General features: G+C 46.0%; 1 protein-coding gene across 3 annotated transcripts in view; it reads right to left on the reverse strand.

Moving 5' to 3' along the window:
- The window catches only part of ADGRG7 (adhesion G protein-coupled receptor G7), a 1328771-nt gene that overhangs the window by 612744 nt on the left and 693859 nt on the right, over positions 1 to 22168 (reverse strand). For all 3 annotated transcript variants that reach the window (XM_086934503.1, XM_086934505.1, XM_086934506.1), the window contains exon 9: positions 5475 to 5635. In XM_086934503.1, the coding sequence (XP_086790629.1) occupies positions 5475 to 5635 (161 nt within the window). The remainder of the gene's footprint in view (positions 1 to 5474; positions 5636 to 22168) is intronic.

The following is a 22168-nucleotide window of genomic DNA, read 5'->3' on the forward strand; positions in this document are numbered from 1 at the left end:
CGCTGGATTGCCTAAGTGCATAATTATTAATTAATTTAATCACCGTTTTTGTATAGTAGCGCTGGATTGCCTAAGTGCGCTTTGACTATATTCACAATTGTGCTGCGCTGCCTGTGAAATTGATTTGTGCCTGATTGTGCCGGTGCCACTGCCATTTGCATCGCGCTTTTTCGCTGACTGTGCCCCAATCCTGCTTCGCTTTTGGCTTGCTGCCATTTTGTTGTTGTAGTTGTTGTGCCTCCCTGCCCGGATCTCCACCCCGCTCCCGCCTCCCAGCTGATCCTCCCTCCCACTGATACAGTAAGCGCCGCTCTCGCGTTGTAGCGCCGTGACCGTCCTGTTTCCTACAGAAGCAGTCGCTCCTCACGATGCTCCCCGATCTGCCTGCCACCACTGGTATTGTAGCGCCAGACTGCTGTCTGCTGCCTCGCCTCGCTCACACAGCTGCTACTGCCAAATTGAACATCGCATTTGAATCGTAGCGCTAGATTGCATAATTATACATTAATTTAATCATCGTTTTTGTATCGTAGCGCTGGATTGCCTAAGTGCATAATTATTAATTAATTTATTCACCGTTTTTGTATCGTAGCGCTGGATTGCCTAAGTGCGCTTTGACTATATTCACAATTGTGCTGCGCTGCCTGTGAAATTGATTTGTGCCTGATTGTGCCTGTGCCACTGCCCTTTGCATCGCGCTTTTTCACTGACTGTGCCCCAATCCTGCTTCGCTTTTGGCTTGCTGCCATTTTGTTGTTGTTGTGCCTCCCTGCCCGGATCTCCACCCCGCTCCTGCCTCCCAGCTGATCCTCCCTCGCCCCTACCCCCCACTATCCACATATGACAGATGCTACTGCGCGCAGTGGTCACGAGCAGCGGTTGCGCCCTATGCGCGCCGAAGGTGTACCAAAGGTAAGCCCGTCTACGCCCTTCCGCGCCTGGAACGCGCCCAGCGCCATACCCCCTGTCCCCCTCAATACCCATTCCACCCGCATAAAATATGACGCCGCAACCTTCTCAGCCCTTAACCCCGGCCAATTCCCAAACTGCTACCAAACCGCACCAGGACACACCCATGGACCCTTCACCTGCCACTCCTGCAAGTTCGACTGCATCAGGACCCACACCAAATCCACAAACTCCACACAGAGCTCCGACACTAACCAACTAAAGTGCATCCTGCTCAACACCCGCTCGGTCCACAGATACGCCATTGAACTCTGGAACCTACTTGACACTACATCGCCGGACGTCGCCTTCCTTACAGAAACATGGATGAACGCCTCATCAGCCCCCGACATCGCCATAGCCCTCCCAGACACCTACAAGATCATCCGAAAAGATCGCACCAACCAAACAGGAGGAGGCATCGCCATTGTCCATAAGAACACCATCCGCATCACGACCAGTTCCGACGATAACCTCGCTACCGCCGAACACCTTCACTTCCAGATCCACACCGACCCCAAAACCACACTCAGAGGCACCCTCATCTACAGACCCCCAGGACCCCGCACACAATTCAGCGAAGACATTGCTGACGTCATCAGCCCACATGCCCTCCCATCCGAGAACTACATTCTACTAGGAGACCTCAACTTTCACCTGGAAAAGAAAAACGACAACAACACCACCACCCTTCTGGACATCCTCGCCAATCTCGGACTCAAACAACTCGTTGACACCCCCACCTACTTAGCCGGACACACGCTTGACCCTATCTTCACCTCCAGCAAGCACATCTCCTTCGATTACACCACAGCTCTCCATTGGACAGACCACAGCTGCGTTCACTTCAACTACATAAAGTCCACGACCCACAACCCACCACAGCCCATTCCCCGAACAAATTGGAACAAAATCTCCACCGACCAGCTCTTCATATCGCTTCTCCAAAACCCCTCCACCAATTCATCGGACCCTAACCAAGCAGCCTCCAACCTCACACAGTGGATCACCCACAGCGCCGACGAGCTAGCACCCTTGAAAATCCATCTATTCAAGTAAGGAAGCAAAAAAGCCCCCTGGTTCAACGATGACCTAAAAATATCCAAGAAGCTCTGTCGTACTCTCGAGAAAACCTGGAGAAAAAACCCGACCACTGACAACCTAGCCACCTTCAAGAACGCCACCCGCAAACACCATCAACTGATCCGATCCACCAAGAAATCAGCATTCAAGGATCGACTCGACAACAATGCCCAAAACAGCAAGGAACTTTTCAACATCGTCAAAGAATTCACTAACCCCTCCGCTGGCACTAACGACATCACTCCCTCCCAAGGCCTTTGCGACTCTCTAGCCTCGTTCTTCCACAACAAAATCGCCGAAATTCATAACAGCTTTGAAAACCAGTCCGAAGACCAGTCCACTCCACCCACCTGCGAACCTAAACCGCACTCTAACATCCTTTGCGCCTGGAACCCACTCTCCACCGAAGACACCATCCGCCTGATGAACTCCATCCACTCAGGATCACCAACCGACCCATGCCCCCACCACATTTTCAACAAAGCAGACTCCATCATCGCACCCCATCTCCGCGATGTCATTAACTGTTCCCTCAACTCCGCTACCTTCCCAGAAAACTGGAAACATGCCGAACTCAGCGCCCTTCTGAAGAAACCCACGGCAGACCCAACCGAACTTAAGAACTACCGCCCCATCTCGCTCCTCCCATTCCCTGCCAAAGTCATCGAAAAAGCCGTCAACACTCAACTCGCCGCCTTCCTCGAATCCAACAAATCCCTCGACCCCTCACAGTCCGGATTCCGAGCCAAACACAGCACCGAAACCGCCCTCATCGCCGCAACTGACGACATCCGAACACTACTGGATAACGGAGAAACAGTCGCTCTCATCTTACTTGACCTCTCCGCAGCCTTTGACATAGTCTGTCATAGCACCCTCATACAACGTCTCAGCAACGTCGGAATACAAGGAAAAGCATTGGACTGGATCATCTCTTTCCTCACCGGAAGAACACAGAGAGTCCGCCTCCCCCCTTTTAGATCAGAGGCCACTGAAGTCATCTGCGGCGTACCCCAAGGATCTTCACTCAGTCCTACCCTCTTCAACGTATACATGAGTCCCCTCGCCTCCATCGCACCCCAACACAACCTCAACATCATCTCCTACGCAGACGACACCCAGCTGATCCTCTCCCTCATCAAAGACCCAAACACCACCAAAACCAACTTACACGAAGGAATGAAAGAAGTAGCCGAGTGGATGAAGAACAGCCGTTTAAAACTAAACTCGGAAAAAACAGAAGTCCTCATCCTAGGGCCATCCTCCTCTGCCTGGGACGACTCATGGTGGCCTCCGGCCCTCGGAACCGCACCCATACCTACGGACCATGCACGTAACCTGGGCTTCATCCTGGACTCCTCCCTCTTGATGACCAGACAAGTCAACGCCGCCTCATCTTCTTGCTTCAACATCCTACGAATGCTCAAAAAATCTTCCGCTGGATCCCCACCATAACAAGAAAGACGGTCACCCACGCACTGGTCACAAGCCGACTGGATTACGGAAACACCCTCTACGCCGGAACCACAGCCAAACTACAGAAAAAACTCCAACGCATCCAAAATGCCTCAGCCAGACTCATTTTAGATATCCCTCGGCAAGACCACATCTCCCGCCACCTGAAAGAACTCCATTGGCTCCCTATCAACAAGAGAATAACATTCCGTCTCCTCACCCACGCACACAAAGCCCTCTACGACCTAGGACCCGAATGCCTCAACACGCGTCTTTCCTTCTACACCCCCTCTCGACTACTACGATCGTCCAATCAAGCCCTCGCCGTAGTTCCGCGCATCCACAGATCCACCATGGGAGGAAGATCCTTCTCCCACTTAGCGGCCAAAACCTGGAATTCTCTCCCCACCCACCTCCGCCTTACACAGAACCACCTCTCCTTCAGAAAGCAACTAAAAACTTGGATATTCGATAAATAAATACTCCCCCCTCCCTCAAGCGCCTTGAGACCCTCTGGGTGAGTAGTGCGCTATACAAATTTTGAACTTGAACTTGAACTTTACCATACTCCATCACTCTACCATCCTCAAACACTCTATCGCCCTTCCATGACTCAATCACCCTCCCTCACTATATTGCCCTGTCTCACTCTATCGCCCTCAAACACTCTGTCGCCCAACATCACTCTACCACCCTCCATCACTCTATCACCCTCCCTCACTCTATCGCCCTCACTCTATCACCCTCCCTCTAACGCTCTCCCTCTACCGTCCAACATCTATCGCCCTCCCTCTATCTAACATACTCCCTCTATCTATCCATCTATCACACTCACTCTAACTAGTGCAACAACATAGCATCACTCAGCACCACCACAGCATCACTCAGGGGCACCACACATCACTATGCGCAACAACAGCATCATTCAAACGCCACTGCATGACTTTTAGCCAAAACAACATCACTTACAGCAACAACACCATCAATATGTCCAACAATTCAACAACAACTTGTTCAAATATTTACTACCAATGTTTCAAAATTTATTAAAAATTTCAGAACAATATAAATTTAATTAATTTGTCAGGTCAATACATGTAAGACAGGGGGGAACTATATATTGTAACTTTACTAATGCTATACATGTAACATGTGAAACATTTAAAAATATTGCCATTTCTAATATATTAAATAATACTTTTAATTTGAGCAAAAAATAAACAAACATTTTCAACACCAAAAACACAAACTTTTCTATTGCGAGACCTATTGCATTTCCAATGCTTGTTACGGTTAGCGTACTTGTTGTGACTTGATCACAGGACTGAGCAGGAAGGAGCCTTTATCGAGCAATCATTCATTTTTCGGGTCTAATAATGGTGATGTTGTGGAATAATAAGCTGTGTGGCTCTAATCAAGACAGGTGCGTGGAATGCACAGGTTATGGAGGCCGCTCTTTGATGTTACAGTTTGCGTGCTTGCTGATTTATGATTGCAGGTCTCCACATCATTATCCCCCGTCGCTGAAATGTAACAGAGTTTCTGACAGAAGCTCCGCATGAATGTATTAGTGGCAGCTCAGCATTAGGATTTGCAGTTAAGTGTACCATGCCTTACAGGACTAGGGGTCGCCATCCTGCCAGTTATGTGGTCCAGGTTGAACAACTTAAATTCAGCATAATCCTTCTAATCTAAGCCACGGAAACATTAACAACTGTTGCTCATTTTGATTGAGTTCCTCTTGTAATTCTGAAGGGATATTGAGTAGTTGTAGAGTGGACTCGCATAAGAATACTAGAGGTCAGAAGAGAGCCACCATCCTATTCGTGCTCCAAGTAGCGTCCCCCTTTATCTCGTATGTTAACACATAGATTTTTATCCCTGCATCAAGGTTTAAAAGTTCTGCTGATTTCTGTTTTGTGATGATGCTTCACTTTGAAAATAAATTCTACTTTACTGTGAGAGTCATAATGGTTAATAGAACTTACCTGGCGCCTTACAGCCAGTTCGACATTGTATGAATTAGTACTGGGAATGTTGCCCGAGATTATTTTTCTGCTGAAGTCCTGTTTACTCTTAAAACGCTCAGATTTGAAAAATTTGTCATTTTGATATAGGACAAAGCCAATTCTTGCAAGAGAGGTTTCATCTGTGCAGAACAATGAAAAATATACATTGTAAGTGCTATGGTTTGGGAAATAACACAAATCACTGTATCACATCTTTTGGTGCTTTTATTGCACAAAGTGCAGTTGTATGACAACCCCCTATATCAAAGGGCACCGTGAAATATGAAAAACTCACTGTTGCCTGCTGAAAAACAAATGTAGTCATCATAATGACAGCCCCCAAATCATCGGAGCATTAGCACTGTTGCACTACTTGGAGTATGCATCATAGAGAACCAGATTATGCAGCAAGGTTATCCAATTTATGCGTAAAAATCGTTTTCTAATTACGTGGCATGTTCTCTACTACTGTGATTATGTTGCATGGAAAACCACATTACATAGCACCGTTATTTATATATTATGCAGCAAAAAAAAATAAATTATGTGGCACATTCTGTATTCAGTATTATTTTCATCCACTTGAGCTAGGAGCAACATTTTTGGTGAAATCTGCAAATGTTGCAAATTGTGTGACAAATGCAGAAAAATCCTTTACTAAGTATTAAACACTGCAGCCACAGAATCACACAAATCCACTACCCTCACAGATGCCATTTTTTTTTATAATTCAAGAATGGTAAACTAAACCAAAATATTTTAGTTGCAATCAGTGCCCATTGTTAGCTGCACTTCAAAGAAAATATATTTTCAATGTAACTACTTCAAAATAAGCATGAAATATAAAAAATACATAAAGGTTATAATCTGTAATATGGTGCAATACTGCTATTGTTAGGCCCGATTCACAAAGGTAAACTGAGATGAAAGTCTAACTCTACGACTTTCTGTGTTCACAAAAGGCATTTATGAGTAGTAAAGTTAGACTTTTGTCTTAGTTTTGGTCTCAGTTAAGTTTAAGATGAACACTCAAATTTAACAGATACAAAAGTCTAACTTTACTACACATAAATGCCCTTTGCAAATACTGAAAGTCGTAGAGTTAGACTTTCATCTCTGTTTACCTTAGTGAATCGGGACCTCAGTCTTCTGGTGACATTTATAAACTACTGACTTTCAGCCTTGTGGTTTAAGACATCATTAGAACTCCTCAATGGCAAAAGTATTCCACATTGCACAGTTAACAGTTATATATCTTCTATGTAATTCATGAAGGTGATCTAAAATCAGGGCCCTCAAATTATGAACAATGGCATTTTTATTGTGACTCTTTGTTATTTTAACACACAATAGAAGAGAGATTCAAAAGCTGCAAAATATATAAACATTTCTTTAGAATGTATATACCATGCATTCAACATACCTAATGAAAATATTATCCACCAGCAAATACAATACTGTATTGCACGAATGCCTACGAACATCATTTTATTCAAATCTTTCCTTGTAACTCTCAGAGTGAAATACCTTGTGTAAGACATATAATGCTCTTCTCAGCAGAAGATTAGAATATGTGTGCACATTATTTTGCTATAAAAGGTATGCCTTTTTTATACTTGGTTTCCCTTTTATGTTTTAGAATGTATCTTTAGTTGTTGGGGCTATTCTATGCCCACTATGGGCCTAGTGAACATCTGCAGAACAGCAATGTATAGTACACACACTCACAAATATAATGTAAGTGCTTCACCAGAAGGCACGAAAAGAATCAAGACATCATACCACAACAACAGAAGTAAAATGTTTCAAATGTTTCTCTGCTCTGATTGACTTTGAAAAAAACAGCTGTTTTGACAACGGTGTCTGTACTTTAGCACGAATTTGCATGAAAAATTAAAAATAAATCTTTTTGTAGAAAGACCTATTGATTTCACCCAGTGCAAATTACTTTAAAATGGTAAGATTTTATTTCAGTCTGTAGACTAAAGGCCTTGCCAGTTTTTCAATTTAGTCCTTTAATGCTATCTGAATGAACCTCTTTTCTATCAGTTTCCAGTCACAGGTACGGCAGCTATTGGCTGACAGGTAAGAGGTAAGAGGTAAGAGGTAACAGGTAACAGGTAACAGGTAACAGGTAAGTTAATGTTAGTAAAGTGTCTGCCACTGAGCTGCAAGATGTTTGTAGCATTTTGATAACATATAGGGGTCACGCTTCGTGTGCCCTCCGCAACTGACACCAGACCTTCTGTCGCCCCCGGAGAGGCTTGGAATCCACCAGCCACCAGCGTTGTTACCGCAGTGGAGGGATCAATCTGCACGCCGCACGGGACTCCATTGCCCAGGAGCCCGTGTGTGAGTACTCCTGTGCGGAGCCACGCACCCGCAACCACCAGCACTATTAAACTCCTCGCCGGACCCGCTGGCGCGGGTCCCGCTTCGTGTGTCCTTCGCAACTGACACCAGAACTTCTGCCGCCCCTGGAGGGGCTTGGAATCCACCAGCCACCAGCGTTGTTACCGCAGAGGAGGGACAATCTGCACGCCGCACGGGACTCCATTGCCCAGGAGCCCGTGCGTGAGTACACCTGAGCGGAGCCACGCCCCCGCAACCACCAGCACTATTAAACTCTTCACCGGACGCGCTGGCGCGCGTCCCGCTTCGTGTGTCCTCCGCAACTGACACCAGACCTTCTGCCGCCCCCGAGGGGCTTGGAATCCCCAAGCCACCAGCGCTGTTACCGCAGAGGAGGGGTCAATCTGCACGCCGCACGGGAGTCCATTGCCCAGGAGCCCGTGCGTGAGTACACCTGTGCGGAGACACGCCCCCGCAACCACCAGCACTATTAAACGCCTCGCCGGACCCGCTGGCACGGGTCCCGCTTCGTGTGTCCTCCGCAATTGTAAAATGTAAATGTGGCGTATTTGTATAGCGCGAACAGTGACCCGGAGGCATCCCGGCGCTTGTACTCCTACCACAAGGGAACCCCTCCTGGCTTTTCCTTGTGGGGTGTCCACTCCTGGGCATCCCATGGTGAAACCAGGCATCCCTTGTGTATCAGGGGGCCTTTGTGGAGACTAAGCAAGCTATTGCCCAGAGTTGCAGCGTGGGACCCATGCTTAGAATCGGCACTGAGGCGAGAATATCCGGTCAGAGGAATTTAAGCCCGAAACCTGCCGAGGCGGGAATCAAACCCTGGTCCCTGGCCAGCGTTCTGCATCAAGGTCTGCCGCTCTAAGCATTAAGCCACACTTCTCCACTACACAATTGACACCAGACCTTCTGCCGCCCGTGGAGGGGCTTGGAATCCACCAGCTACCAGCGTTGTTACCGCAGAGGAGGTGTCAATCTGCACGCCGCATGGGACTCCATTGCCTAGGAGCCCGTGCGTGAGTACACCTGTGCGGAGCCGCGCCCCGCAACCACCGGCACTATTAAACTCCTCGCCGGACCCGCTAACACGGGTCCCGCTTCATGTGTCCTCCGCAACTGACGCCAGACCTTCTGCTGTCCCGGAGGGGCTTGGAATCCACCAGCCACCAGCTTTGTTACCGCAGAGGAGGGGTCAATCTGCACGTCGCACGGGACTCCATTGCCCAGGAGCCCGTGCGTGAGTACACCTGTGCGGAGCCACGCCCCCGCAACCACCAGCACTATTAAACTCCTCGCCGGACCCGCTGGCACGGGTCCCGCTTCGTGTGTCCTCCGCAACTGACACCAGACCTTCTGCCGTCCGCGGAGGGGCTTGGAATCCACCAGCCACCAGCGTTGGTACCGCAGAGGAGGGGTCAATCTGCACGCCGCACGGGACTCCATTGCCCAGGAGCCCGTGCGTGAGTACACCTGTGCGGAGCCACGCCCCGCAACCACCAGCACTATTAAACTCCTCGCCGGACCCGCTTGCACGGGTCCCGCTTCATGTGTCCTCCGCAACTGACACCAGACCTTCTGCCGTCCCGGAGGGGCTTGGAATCCACCAGCCACCAGCTTTGTTACCGCAGAGGAGGGGTCAATCTGTACGTCGCACGGGACTCCATTGCCCAGGAGCCCGTGCGTGAGTACACCTGTGCGGAGCCACGCCCCCGCAACCACCAGCACTATTAAACTTCTCGCCGGACGCGCTGCCGCGGGTCCCACTTCGTGTGTCCTCCACAACTGACACCAGACCTTCTGCCGTCCCGGAGGGGCTTGGAATCCACCAGCCACCAGCTTTGATACCGCAGAGGAGGGGTCAATCTGCACGTCGCACGGGACTCCATTGCCCAGGAGCCCGTGTGTGAGTACACCTGTGCGGAGCCACGCCCCCGCAACCACCAGCACTATTAAACTCCTCGCCGGACCCGCTGGCACGGGTCCCGCTCCGTGTGTCCTCCGCAACTGACACCAGACCTTCTGCTGTCCCCGGAGGGGCTTGGAATCCACCAGCCACCAGCGTTGGTACCGCAGAGGAGGGGTCAATCTGCACGCCGCACGGGACTCCATTGCCCAGGAGCCCGTGCGTGAGTACACCTGTGCAGAGCCACGCCCCCGCAACCACCAGCACTATTAAACTCCTCACCGGACCCACTGGCACGGGTCCCGCTTCGTGTGTCCTCCGCAACTGACACCAGAACTTCTGCCGCACCCGGAGGGGCTTGGAATCCACCAGCCACCAGCGTTGTTACCGCAGAGGAGGGACAATCTGCACGCCGCACGGGACTCCATTGCCCAGGAGCCCGTGCGTGAGTACGCAACCACCGGAACTTCGACTATAAATCAACATCCGGCCTCCGCAGCGCGGGACGTGCCGGACGAAGCCCAGACAAAGGGAGGGCGCTCTGTGGCCCTCGCTTTGACGGAGGATGGGCCGGGCCACGCTATCTTCATCTGGACCTATCCCACGGTTAGTACGATGTCAAGTGAGACTCATTGTACTCTGAAACAGCTTGTGGCCTGCTTACACTTATAAAATCATCAACTGAAAGCTCTGGTCCAGAAAAACTATCTGAAGGTATGGGGAAATGCAAAACTATGGAAGGAGGGAGGGGGGCCATCGAGCCAGCCACTCGTCCGAAACAGTTCGAGATCAATAAACTAAAGGAGTGCCAAAACACGCCGCCATGAATTGTGTTATGGGCCGTATAGATGCTATTGATGCCATTGTGAATGACTGCCAAGAAATTCTGTCTGCTGATTTGGGGCCAGCGGAGGCGCTTGTTACATCCGCCGGGGAGGGGACACGGAAGCCTGTTACACTTGAGGCAATATGCCCACCTATTACCATCCCAGAAATGTTTCGAACCCAGGCTAAAACTCATGCGGCTAGGCCGCTCACTTCAATTGATAGATCTCCACCACAAGGCCAACAGGGTATTCTAGAGGGAGAAGTGGACACTGGTAAAACCTCTCACATAGCTGCTATTGATATTGATATTGACATTGATGCAATTCCCTGCTCCAACAGATACTTGGTTTTATGAGAGGTCCTGCCTGGGGACTCAAATCCTAATGTTGCGTGAGTAGACAATTCTCCCTTACGTATTGATGTAGACAATGTTGACTCTGTTACTAGCACCAATGAATGCCCAGAAACTATAGGGGATCTTGTTAAACTACTTTCTCTACTCAGGGACGAGATTGTCGCAATGAAAAAACTAATTATTAATTTAACTGTAGCCACCCTATTACACCACGACAAATCTTGGCCCCAGATTGGGGGTCCTGCAAAGGTAGCAGCTGCCTATCCAACCAAAATAAACCAAAGTGTCCGCCAGCCTACGGCGAACAGCGATCGCAAAAGTAGTAAGGCATCTCAGGCAAGTTCTTTAACAGAGAGAGAGAATAGCTCTGCTAGTTTCCCTAGAACTAATAGCATAAAGAGATCTGGTCCTGAGGGGGTTAAAAAGGTAGCAACACAGAGCGGTTTAAGCAAGCAGAAGGGCCCTAGTGGGGCTATTGGTTTAGATGGGGTTCCCCAACCAAATGTGACAAGATTGAAGGCAGGGGCAACCTACTCCAGCACCATCATAATTCAGAATCAAGTGGCTTCAAATCCTAGTACAGTGCAAAGCAGGGGTCAGACTTACAATAAGGGTGACTTTTTGACAAACAAAATATTTATGACCAGCGTCCCCAAGCATGTTAGTAGGGCCGGGTGCCCGAGGGAAGAGGTTCACTCTCTGACGAACAAGGCGATTCATTGGCTACGGTACGTCAGAGGGTGCAGATCGGTCATAAGGGATGACATTCTCAAAGCAAGGAGAATAAGTCACCCTGGGGCTACCCATGATGTTATTGAATTAACCCTGTCCTCCAATGATCTAGCTGAGAACCTATTCCAGATGGAATTTAGATCCAGCCTTCCGGTTCACTCTGGTATCCAGCTGAGGAAGATGCCCCCGCTTCCGTTCTCATTGGTTCCAGCTATGTCTCAGGGGGAAACTAGGTCTAGGATTTGGAATTCCAGGCTGGATTCCATTGATTGACTACCCAGTAGTGGAATAGGGGTTGTCAGTGACCAAGTGTGGGCAACCGATGGCGCCCATGGCCCCAATAGTAGTTTGGTTAATGAGTCGGTCCGTATAGAACCGACGGGGAGTTGCCAACCAAATGATGGGGTACAAGAGGACATTGTCGGGGTGGTATCTGGTGACTTTTGCCCATCATCAAATACAGGTCTGGAATCCTCAAATGAAAAGGGTATGAGTATATATGATCTAGCTAACCCACCACCGGTGTGTGAAGTCTGCAGGGAAGGAGGAAGCGCAGTATCATGGAATATAGCTGGATTGGGTACTAGACTACAATCACCAGAGTGGGATTCTTTTATAAGCAAATTTGGTGTCTGTATATTCCAAGAGACCTGGGCCTGCGAGCCCCAGTTTCTTCTGGGTTTTTTGATTTTTTTTGTCCCGGCTGTCAAGGGTCGCCCAAAAGGGGTGTTAACCATTTGGGTGCGACAAGCACTCTTTGCTAGAGTGCTAGAGCTACCGACTGGCAGCAGCGACATCCAGCTGATAAGGATCATGACTGAAGCAGGGATTTTTTTGGATATCTACAATCTGTATGCTAGAAGGACAGGAGGCAGGAAGACTAAGGTACTGGCTGTTCTAGATCAGCTGATTGATACCCAGCCCGTTTAGAATAATATAATAGTGGCAGGGGATCTAAATATGACCTTTGAGCCTCTCAAAGTAGATGACTGGCATGTAGAGGAGGACGAGTAATCCCAGTGGGGGATCCCCAAGCTGGACCTCGAACCAGTAAAGAAATGGTCAGACAGCATATTACAGTTCAATGCTTTGTGTAGCGAAAGGGGGCTCAGAGCACTCAATGGAAGAACAATGAGTGACGTCCAAGGATCAGTCACTTTTGACAACGGTCGCTCGCAGAGCAGGATTGATTATGCTGTCTGTAGTATGGCTATCTGGCACTTGATCAAGGACAAGAAGGTTTGTGGATAGGCAGGAGAGCGACCACAATCCCTTCTGTATTACACATTTCCTATGGGGAGGAGATCCACTGGGGCTAAACGATTGTGAGGAGGCCCTTGGGGAGATCGTCCCATCAAATAACATGAGGTGGGTAAGATGGGCCAAAGTTATGACCAAAAGGGAAGTGCTCGGCAGCATTAGCGAGGAACTAAATAAAACCACTAACGCCGTGGATGCCAGGCTGGAGTTTGGAGCAGAGATTACCAATGACTTGAAAGAAATTACAAAGTTGCACGACAACTTCTTTGAAAACGTAAAGGGACATTTCTACAGGGTAGTACCAAAACCAGTAGACAACAACAAAAGGCCTAAAAGAAAGGGTTGGTACAATGAGGCTTGCAGGTCTGCAAGATCACTCCTAGGTCTGGCTATTAAAAAAAGAGATTTGTCTGCTGTCAGGTAAGCAAGGTTGGAGTACAAGACCTGTATTCTGAGGGCTAAAAAGCAATGGGACGAGCAACACTGGCAAGATCTAAAAAGTGCCAGAGCTGCAAAGCATTCCAGACTGTTCTGGAATATAGTTAAGTGGGGATAGGAGGTCACCCTGAACCACCAACTAATCATGTAACCCAGAGTAGTTGGATAGAATACTTTGGCCCCCAATACACCTGCCGACCTGATCACAAGTCCGGAGATGCCCCAGCCATTATTTTCCACACAGCTCCCCCCTTTAATATGAGCGATGTAGAAGTGGCCCTTAATTCAACCTCACGGGGGAAGGTACCCGGTCCCGACGGGTTCCCAGCTGATGTTTTCCTCCATGATAAAGCCCGATGGGGCATCTACATAATGAAGTTGGCCAATGCAGTGGCGTTAGGGGCCCCGGTCCCCAAGTCTTGGCAACGGGCTGTTATAATTCCCGTGTATAAGAAGGGCGATAAAGCGCTGCCCGGGAATTATAGGCCTATTAGCCTAATAGACACTGTCCAAAAGGTGATAGGGAAATTGACCTTAGAGAAAATAATGGTCTGGGCAGAAGAAGAAAAAATCCTGTCCCCTTTTCAAGCAGGCTTCTGCAGGTTAACCAGCACCACAGACCAGATATTCCGTTTCACCTTACTTTATTGGAAGACGGTCCTGCTCGGAAAAGGCAGCCTTTATGCTGCCTTTATAGATTTGAGAGCCGCATTTGACCTGGTACCTCGGTCAAAGTTGTGGGAAGTTTTAAGCCAGATGGGTATGTCGCTGGAAACTTTATCTCTTGTGATGTGATTGCACAAGGGAAACCATGCAAAAATTCAGTGGAGGGGACATGGGCAAGTTACCAACGACTTTCCTGTCGAGCGGGGTGTGCGCCAAGGGTGCGCTATGTCACCCACGCTCTTTTCCTTGTATATCAATGGGGTGGCTGAACGCATGCTAACAGGAGATGTAGATGCCCCACCTCTGGCAGGAGCGAAGATTCCGATTTTATTATTTGCGGACGATACGCTTATTGTCTCTAAAACCCCCAGTGGACTGCAGCGAGCCCTAAAGATCTTTGAGGGATTTTGCACTGACCGTGGGCTAGAAGTCAACGTTACCAAGACAAATCTCATGGTTTTTAACCCGCACCACCGCTTTAAAGGGAACTTTTTTAAGGATGGTGAAAAAGTGGAAAAGAGATCATATTTTGTCTACTTGGGCATCCACATAGCAAAGGTAGCTAACTGAGGGAAGCATATAGAAATGGCGGCTCTTAAATTTTGCCATAATACAGGAGCCATAACTGTGGAGCATAGAAAATCTTTGACAAAGCAGATTCAGCCACCACTCCAAGTGTATGAGGCAAAATCCATCAGTTCAGCTCTTTATGGTGCCGAAATATTGGACTATGATAATTTAGGGTCACTGACACTTGTTGAAAATAAATTCTTGCGTAATCTTATTGGCGTCCCCAAAAGCACACCCATGAGACCGCTGTGCTATGAATTGGGCAGGAAAGCAGTTTCGGACATGGCCAGATTGAGACCAATATTATACTGGCGTCGCATCTGGGTCACGCCGGAGCTTGCGCATTACACCCAGGGTTTCTAGGACGTAATTAAAACAGACACATTTTGCAAGATAAGCTGGCTAAAAGAACTGTCCAAAGTTTTACTTAAAATGGGCATGTAGGGATTATGGGAGAATCCTGAGCTAGCCCAGTTCCCTTCTAAAGAAGATCTAAAAGCTAGGTACTGGGAAATGGTTGCCTACCAGAAATGGAATGACGCTGCTCCTTCATCTATGGAAGGTAGATTTTTGGAAGCGAAACTCCTTCCCAGGTTGGAGCCCTATTGGGACAAGATAACAAAGCCTGGGGACCGGAAACTTTATTTCCAGCTCAGAGTAGGGTCACTCCCCTTTTTTTTTCACTCCCAGTAAGATCATTAATGGGCAGATGGGCTGAAGCCAATTCCAGTGTTTGCCCGGCTTGCAAAAATGGTGTTGAAACCATTGCCCATCTTCTCTTTGTCTGTAGGGCTTATTCAACCCCCGACGTGTTTGGCTAATAGCAATGTGCAAAATGCTAGGCACAAGGGATAGCAAGGTTGCACTAAGATTAATTTGCACTAGCACCTTGCCAGTTATCTCAGTAGCGTCCGCAAAATATCTGGGGTGGGCATGGACAATCAGAAGGAAATTTGCACCTTGAACTGTGATTTTACTGATTGGTTTGATGCTTTTAAATAGTCTGTCCAAATGCTTTGTATATCTAATTCTAGAAAATATCGCTCTTTTTTAAATCTGTAAATGTATTATTAATAATGGAATTTTATTGGAGTTTGTAAACTTGTTTTAGTATGAAACCAAAATGTTTTAAAATGTTTTATTGTGCTTTTATGAGTTTTTATCTCGAATAAAGCAAATTTGACTGACTGACTGATAACATTTTTACCCATTTCAAATATAACATTTATTTTGTTGGAATCTGCAAATTAGGCAGCAGATGGTGGCATGGTGAGTGGGTGATCTTTGCATGAAGTGTGCCCTGGGCCTGTAAGATAAATGCCACTAGTGAACTGCTGCACATATTTTGCCATCCCCTATAGTGGCAGTGTAAAACATGGCTTCAGGCCGACCATTTAGCATGATTGAAGCAATTTAAAATTGCAATTCCTGTCAAAATTAGGACCTTTCCTTCTAAATATTAATAAGTTACTCCTAAGTAGCAGTTGTAGTCCATAAGGCAGGGTGAATGTATTTAAAAGTAGGATGTGTTGAGAGTTAATAATTAACATGCCCTTACAGTTACTAGCATGTAAAAACTTTTAATTGTAGGAAGGCTATCTGTTCCATGGAGAAAAACTAGGATGCAGTATTAACTTGAATAATTCTATCTTCAACTAGGAAACATCAACACATTTAATTCTTGGACTCTTCATAATATTTATTAAAAGCCCAATTCACTGGTGGTTGTATTTCATATAAATGTAAAGGGAAATGTAACTTTAGAAAATTATCTTTTCCCTGCCTATAGTCACTGGAGGCTAATTTGCATTAGCCTCCATCTGCAGTCTTATGAGTACTTCAGTCCTACACAAGAGTGAAAATGGCTTCAGAGCAAAGACAAAGGCCTGGATGTGAGCAGCTGTTCAACTCACTAGATGACCATTTAGGTAGTGTCTAGGAACTTAATTACCTTTAAAGGGACCATCCCTGTCACAGATAGATGCCAGATGACAGCTGGACAGGCCCATTCCTTGTTTCCCTACAGTCAGACAGGGTCCAATCCCAGTGGACAGGGAGCTTGCCCTAGAAATAGTTTGAAGTGAGTACACAGATAATTTCCCTTGCCACACATCTGGGCTGAGAAACTGGTGTCTGTATAAAGGGAGAAGGGTTTCACCATCTTGGATGTAGGCAGAGAGGAGCACGATGTGATTGTTTGCAATGGGGCACAAAGGAAAGGCAAAAGGGAGTATGGTAACCCTAGCGAACTTTCACCAGATTGGTTAGATAGAGCCAGGAGTCACCCCCACCCACAAACTAGTGCCAAACATAAACACGGCATCCCGAGTAGCCTCCTCATTAAACTACTGGGCCTAATGAAGATCAGAAAAAGGACTCAAACTGCGGTCTGAACCCTAAGAAGAGCCCTTGATGACTAGCCTGCTCTCTCTTGTGCCAAGAACAAAGATGTATTCGCTAATAGTCATAAGGCTGACCTTTTGTTCACACTACATGGACACAGAAAGCCACAAGAGGTCTTTCCCCAAACTACTCAGTTGTGACTGGACCTGCCCAAGACCCTGCTGTTGGCCTCTTCTGGAATGAGTCATGCTGCTCAAGTGCTATCTCTGAGGTACTGGAACCCTTAGCTACATTTAGATAGACTGTTACCACCCCTGAAAAATTGAGACTTGCAAACCTTTTGGCTCCAAAAACCTCCAAAGGACCAGGACAAACCTTCCAAGCCTATTTGATCTGGGTGCGTTGCCAATGGGCAACAGATTCAGATTTTCTGCAGCAGCAAATCTGATTCATTGGGACCTCATGGAGAAAGTATCTAACCTTGTGAGCCCTCTTCTGCTAAAGGATGCAGCCTTGTACCACTGGAAGAATCCAAACTCCAAAAAAGTGACTACATGTGAATGAAGAAATCTTGGCTGGTCAAAGGTGCCAAAATTATCCGGCCACCGAGGGACCTTCGTAGGATGTGAAATCTACATTTTTTCTGCTCTGAGTTCTTCCACCTAAAACCAACGGCTTCACCAGGACCTCCTCCATTGACTGTCTGACTTTGAAGAGCTATTCTCCGCTGCAGCCTGCTGCCTTGACTGGCTGAAGTTTTTGGAGTTTCATTGTTTAGACTAAGTGGTAAAGTAAAACATATGAATTCTGTAACAAGATTGACACTCTGCACACCTATTTGCAACCAAATGTTTAAAAGTAAACAATTTTTTCTCTTTGGTGCTGCCGCTTAAACTGACTGGCTCATGTCAGTGTGATAAATCTAATGACCAAACAGAGACTGTTTGAAAGCGACGCACTATGCACAAGCCCCCGTGGGGTGCTACATAAACCACATTTAGATGTGACACCACATTTCAATGTTTGAACTGTAAATCAAAGTTTAAACAACCATTTCTAAAATATTGTCCATCAAAATAATTCAATTGGAAAACTTTGTAGTTTTAATGCCAGTTTTTTCTTTGCGCTCTGTCTTCATCAAATACATTACATCATGTACTTGTTCCTCTTAACATAATTTGCTTGTCAGTCCCCATAGTCCGCATTCCCCTGATGAAGGTATTCAATACCGAAATGCATTGGGACTGACAAGCAAATGATGTTAAGAGGAACAAGTACATGATGTAATGTATTTGATGAAGACAAAGAAAAAACTGTCATTAAAACTACAAAGTTTTCCAATTGAATTATTTTGATGGACAATATTTTAGAAATGGTTGTTTAAACTTTGATTTACAGTTCAAACATTGAAATGTGGTGTCACATCTAAATGTGGTTTATGTAGCACCCCACGGGGGCTTGTGCATAGTGCGTCGCTTTCAAACAGTCTCTGTTTGGTCATTAAAGTAAAACGTATGACCATGTTGAACATGGTTTTTCTATCCCATCAATGCACCAGCATGTTTGTGTGCAAATCGCAACTAGGTCCACCAATTGACTATGGTTACTTCTTAACTCTTTTTGGCTCTATTTTTATGAAAAACTTTAAACATTCATATATCCAGTTTCTCTTATTGGATGTTTGTTGTTTTGGTGTCATATCATTTATTAATTTTTTTTAATTGTGTTATTGTTTCGCTTGTGCACTGTTTTCACTTCATCACTGTTTTGATACTACATAAATAATATGCGCATTTACTCTCTATTAAGCCTGTCTATGATGGAATTTGAGCTCGACTCATTTAGTAGTGGCTTCATTGGTTCATTCTGACAAGGATTGTGTTTGTAGCTTACAGTGGGTAGTCATCCGCTTAAATAACAACCCAATATCTTACATTTTTGTTTTTGTCTGGAGTTATCGAACAAGTATTGGTGATAGTTTTCCTATGCATGTTTGCTATAATTCAGGAATCTCCCTTTCTAGAGCACTGCATTAGCTTTTCCATGTTGTATCCTTCACAATAATCCTAGAGATAATGATCCCTCTAACCAGAGTGTTGTATGGTCCCCCTAACATTATGGAACTGTTTACAGACCCAAGATGTTCCATAAAATAGCACAAGGATGATTATTTTGCAATATCTACTGTTTCTTTAACCTTGAGGAACAATGGTCTCCAGTATCCTGTATGTCTCTACCTGATAATGTTAGCATCAGTGGTGACTTTTGCCATGTGTGATACCTTGCTGAATCTGCGACTGAGAGTGGTAGTGAAGACATGATCTATTCAAGAGTTTGTGCAATGTGAACTAGAGTAGAATGAAAACATTATTTTTGTTTCATTGAGCCTCCTGAAGATATTGTGTAGAGCTTTTGATTGTGTGACGCTCCCCTATTTGTATGGATTAGTCTTCTCATATGCGGTGGTCCTGATCTATCCACATCATAATCCATTGCCATATTACAATCCCCCATATTAATAAGGCATGCAGGAGATCCAATAGGAATGTATCCCACATCCCCAACATGATGGGTTGTGTACCTGGCAGGACAAGTATTTCTAAGCATAGCTTCTCTGCCTCTCAGATGTCTAGTGCCACAACAAGTATGCCATCAATATCTATCCATGTTTTTCTATGTGTAGTGTTGTAGATTTCTTACCAGTATGGCCACTCCCCAAGAGTTAGTGGAGTAATATGAGTGACACACCAGCCTAAATTTGAGACCGAAACTAAAGTGATAAAAGGTGCATATCAAGCAGGAATATTATTTTTGCCTTTAATTTAGACATCATAAGTAACACTATACCTCATTTGATCCTAGTGGTTTACCCGTTCATATTCCAAGGCAAACATGTCAAGTTTGTTGTCATTTCATTTTAGTGATAACTTATTTTTGGTGTCAATTTTGGGGCCCATAAAGCACTATCAGATGAATCAAAATTCAAAACTGAAGCTGTTCGACAAAGCAATACATTCAACTATTGTGGAGCACATTAGGCTCCTCAATGAAGACAGCAAATAGGTTAAGGTTTCAAATCATAAAGGTTTATTAAAGGTTCAAAGTTTACAGAAGGCAAAATCATCAAGGTAGTATCAATCAATCTATGACTGCATCAATTAATATGAAATCAAATCAAATTCATAAAAGAAGAGGACAAACTAACACGGAGTCACCCTTAAAGGGACAGGTTTAGTAAATCAGCTCTCCCATAAAGAGAGTACCCAAAATCTCCAACTCTGCTCCATGGTGCATCAAAAGTCTTAGTGACCACTAACCTACATTGTACTAGTTTAAATCACAGAGTTTTAACATCTGCTACACCTAAGCAATGTTCCCATGAAATGTTCCAATCAAGTTGAAGTGAAATTATACAATTGTGTGCTCATTAACATCTCAAGATCTTCTACAACACAGCTTTTCTCTCTGTCCTTCAAACTTACATAAGCTACAACAAAATGAGATTCAGGGACTAGCCTGTACTCTGCAGGTGTCTTCGTAGTGATGCAAGCAATTATTCCATTATATGATTATCACAGTGAAAAGAAGACAATATTCACATGGAAAAAACGTGAGCCATTTTAAAATGCAGGCCTATATTAGTGATAGTCAATCTAAAATAGAATAAAACATAGTTAATAACATTTGCGTTTTTATGTGTTAATGTCACTTAATTACAAAAACATTTAGGGCCTCATTACGATGTCGGATCGTCTCTGTCAAGGTGATGGAGCAAGGATTCGCATGTAAAGCGACTTGCTCACATTCATGAACCTCGTTAACCTGTAATAGTATTAACCAATCCCGTTTGTCATTAATATCGCACTTTTACAGTACACGCGGGTGTCCCAGAGACGCTTGCCTATATGTCTATTAATCCTAACAAAGCTTGCATACTACAGAATGGCTGCTTCGCAGAAATCCAGTCTGCGCATGCGTCGGTCATACCCATGTGATGTGACGAACTCGCAGTTTTGGAGGGATGTTTTCGCTCATGCGCATTATTGCTAAAATGGCCGCTTGTCTTTAAACACGCTCTCTGCTTGCCCATGCCGCTTTGCACTTCTATCTATTTCTGCATACATCCTAACCGCTATAGTTATTATAAAGTAAGGGGTGAAGTGTAGTTTATCATGGTGTACAGTGTAATAATTTCATCTGTGTTTCTAATTTGTTTTCGCTTACTTTTCATGTACCGCGTATCTGTGGGCCTGGGAGTGGGGAGCCGCTCCATCTTTGAAACCCATTACAACCCCGTCATGTGATGAGGGAGTATTCTAACTGCGCAGAAGCAACACCAAGCCAGCTGGCTTCTGAAGTTGAGATGCGCCTGGGAACAACTTTCGTGCACCGAGAGAAGATTTTGGCTGTACCTAAAACTACTACAAATGTATTTTCTTATGTGTGCCCTATTGTTTTACACCTTTCTCATGCCCTGGGAACTGGAATTTAAGGAGTGGATACGAAAAATGAATATTAAACATGGGAACCCAGAATTTTAGGTGGTGACAATGACCTAATCACCTCTCCTGACCAATCATAAGTTGGGGACCCTGTCACTTGCAACATTTGTGGGTGGTCTAGGGACCCGAAAAGAGTATAACTAGCCTAGTTTTAGTTAGAGAAATTGTCCGACTTGTCCGAGTAGCAGACCTGTCACCGACCCTACGACCCTATATGTGATTGATACAGAGAGCTGCGGAGCACTCTGTCCGAATTTTCCACAAACTCCAAGGGGTGGAAATAGTCTTAAGTGCTGGCGAAGCACTTTGCTGGGAGATTCGAGAACCCAATCGGGGTAACTGGCGGATTCCGTGGAGTGAGGGGGTAGCGCAGGCGTTGCATCCGAAGCTGCAGGTGTTGGTCGTGCCCTTTGGTGAGCCCAGTCCTGACCCAAGTCCTGAGGGGTATCCTGTCCTGATTGTCCATGAGCTGTACCTGCTCACCTACTGGCATCCTAAATCCTTGAGGGTCCTTGTCCTTGCCTCTTTCCCGAAGCTGACCTGTGGCCAGGGTTAGTCCTCATTCCTGTCTTAGGTAAATATAGTGTGGGTGTTCGTCTATCTATACTCTTTTCTCTTTTAATAAAGCCTCTATGCCCATGATATTCTCTCTGTTATCTCTAACGTCATATATGCAAACTGTTTATTAGTTGTGTTCCATTTTTCC

This window comes from Lissotriton vulgaris, chromosome 8 (assembly GCF_964263255.1).
Source record: "Lissotriton vulgaris chromosome 8, aLisVul1.2, whole genome shotgun sequence".
Lineage (NCBI taxonomy): Eukaryota > Metazoa > Chordata > Amphibia > Caudata > Salamandridae > Lissotriton > Lissotriton vulgaris.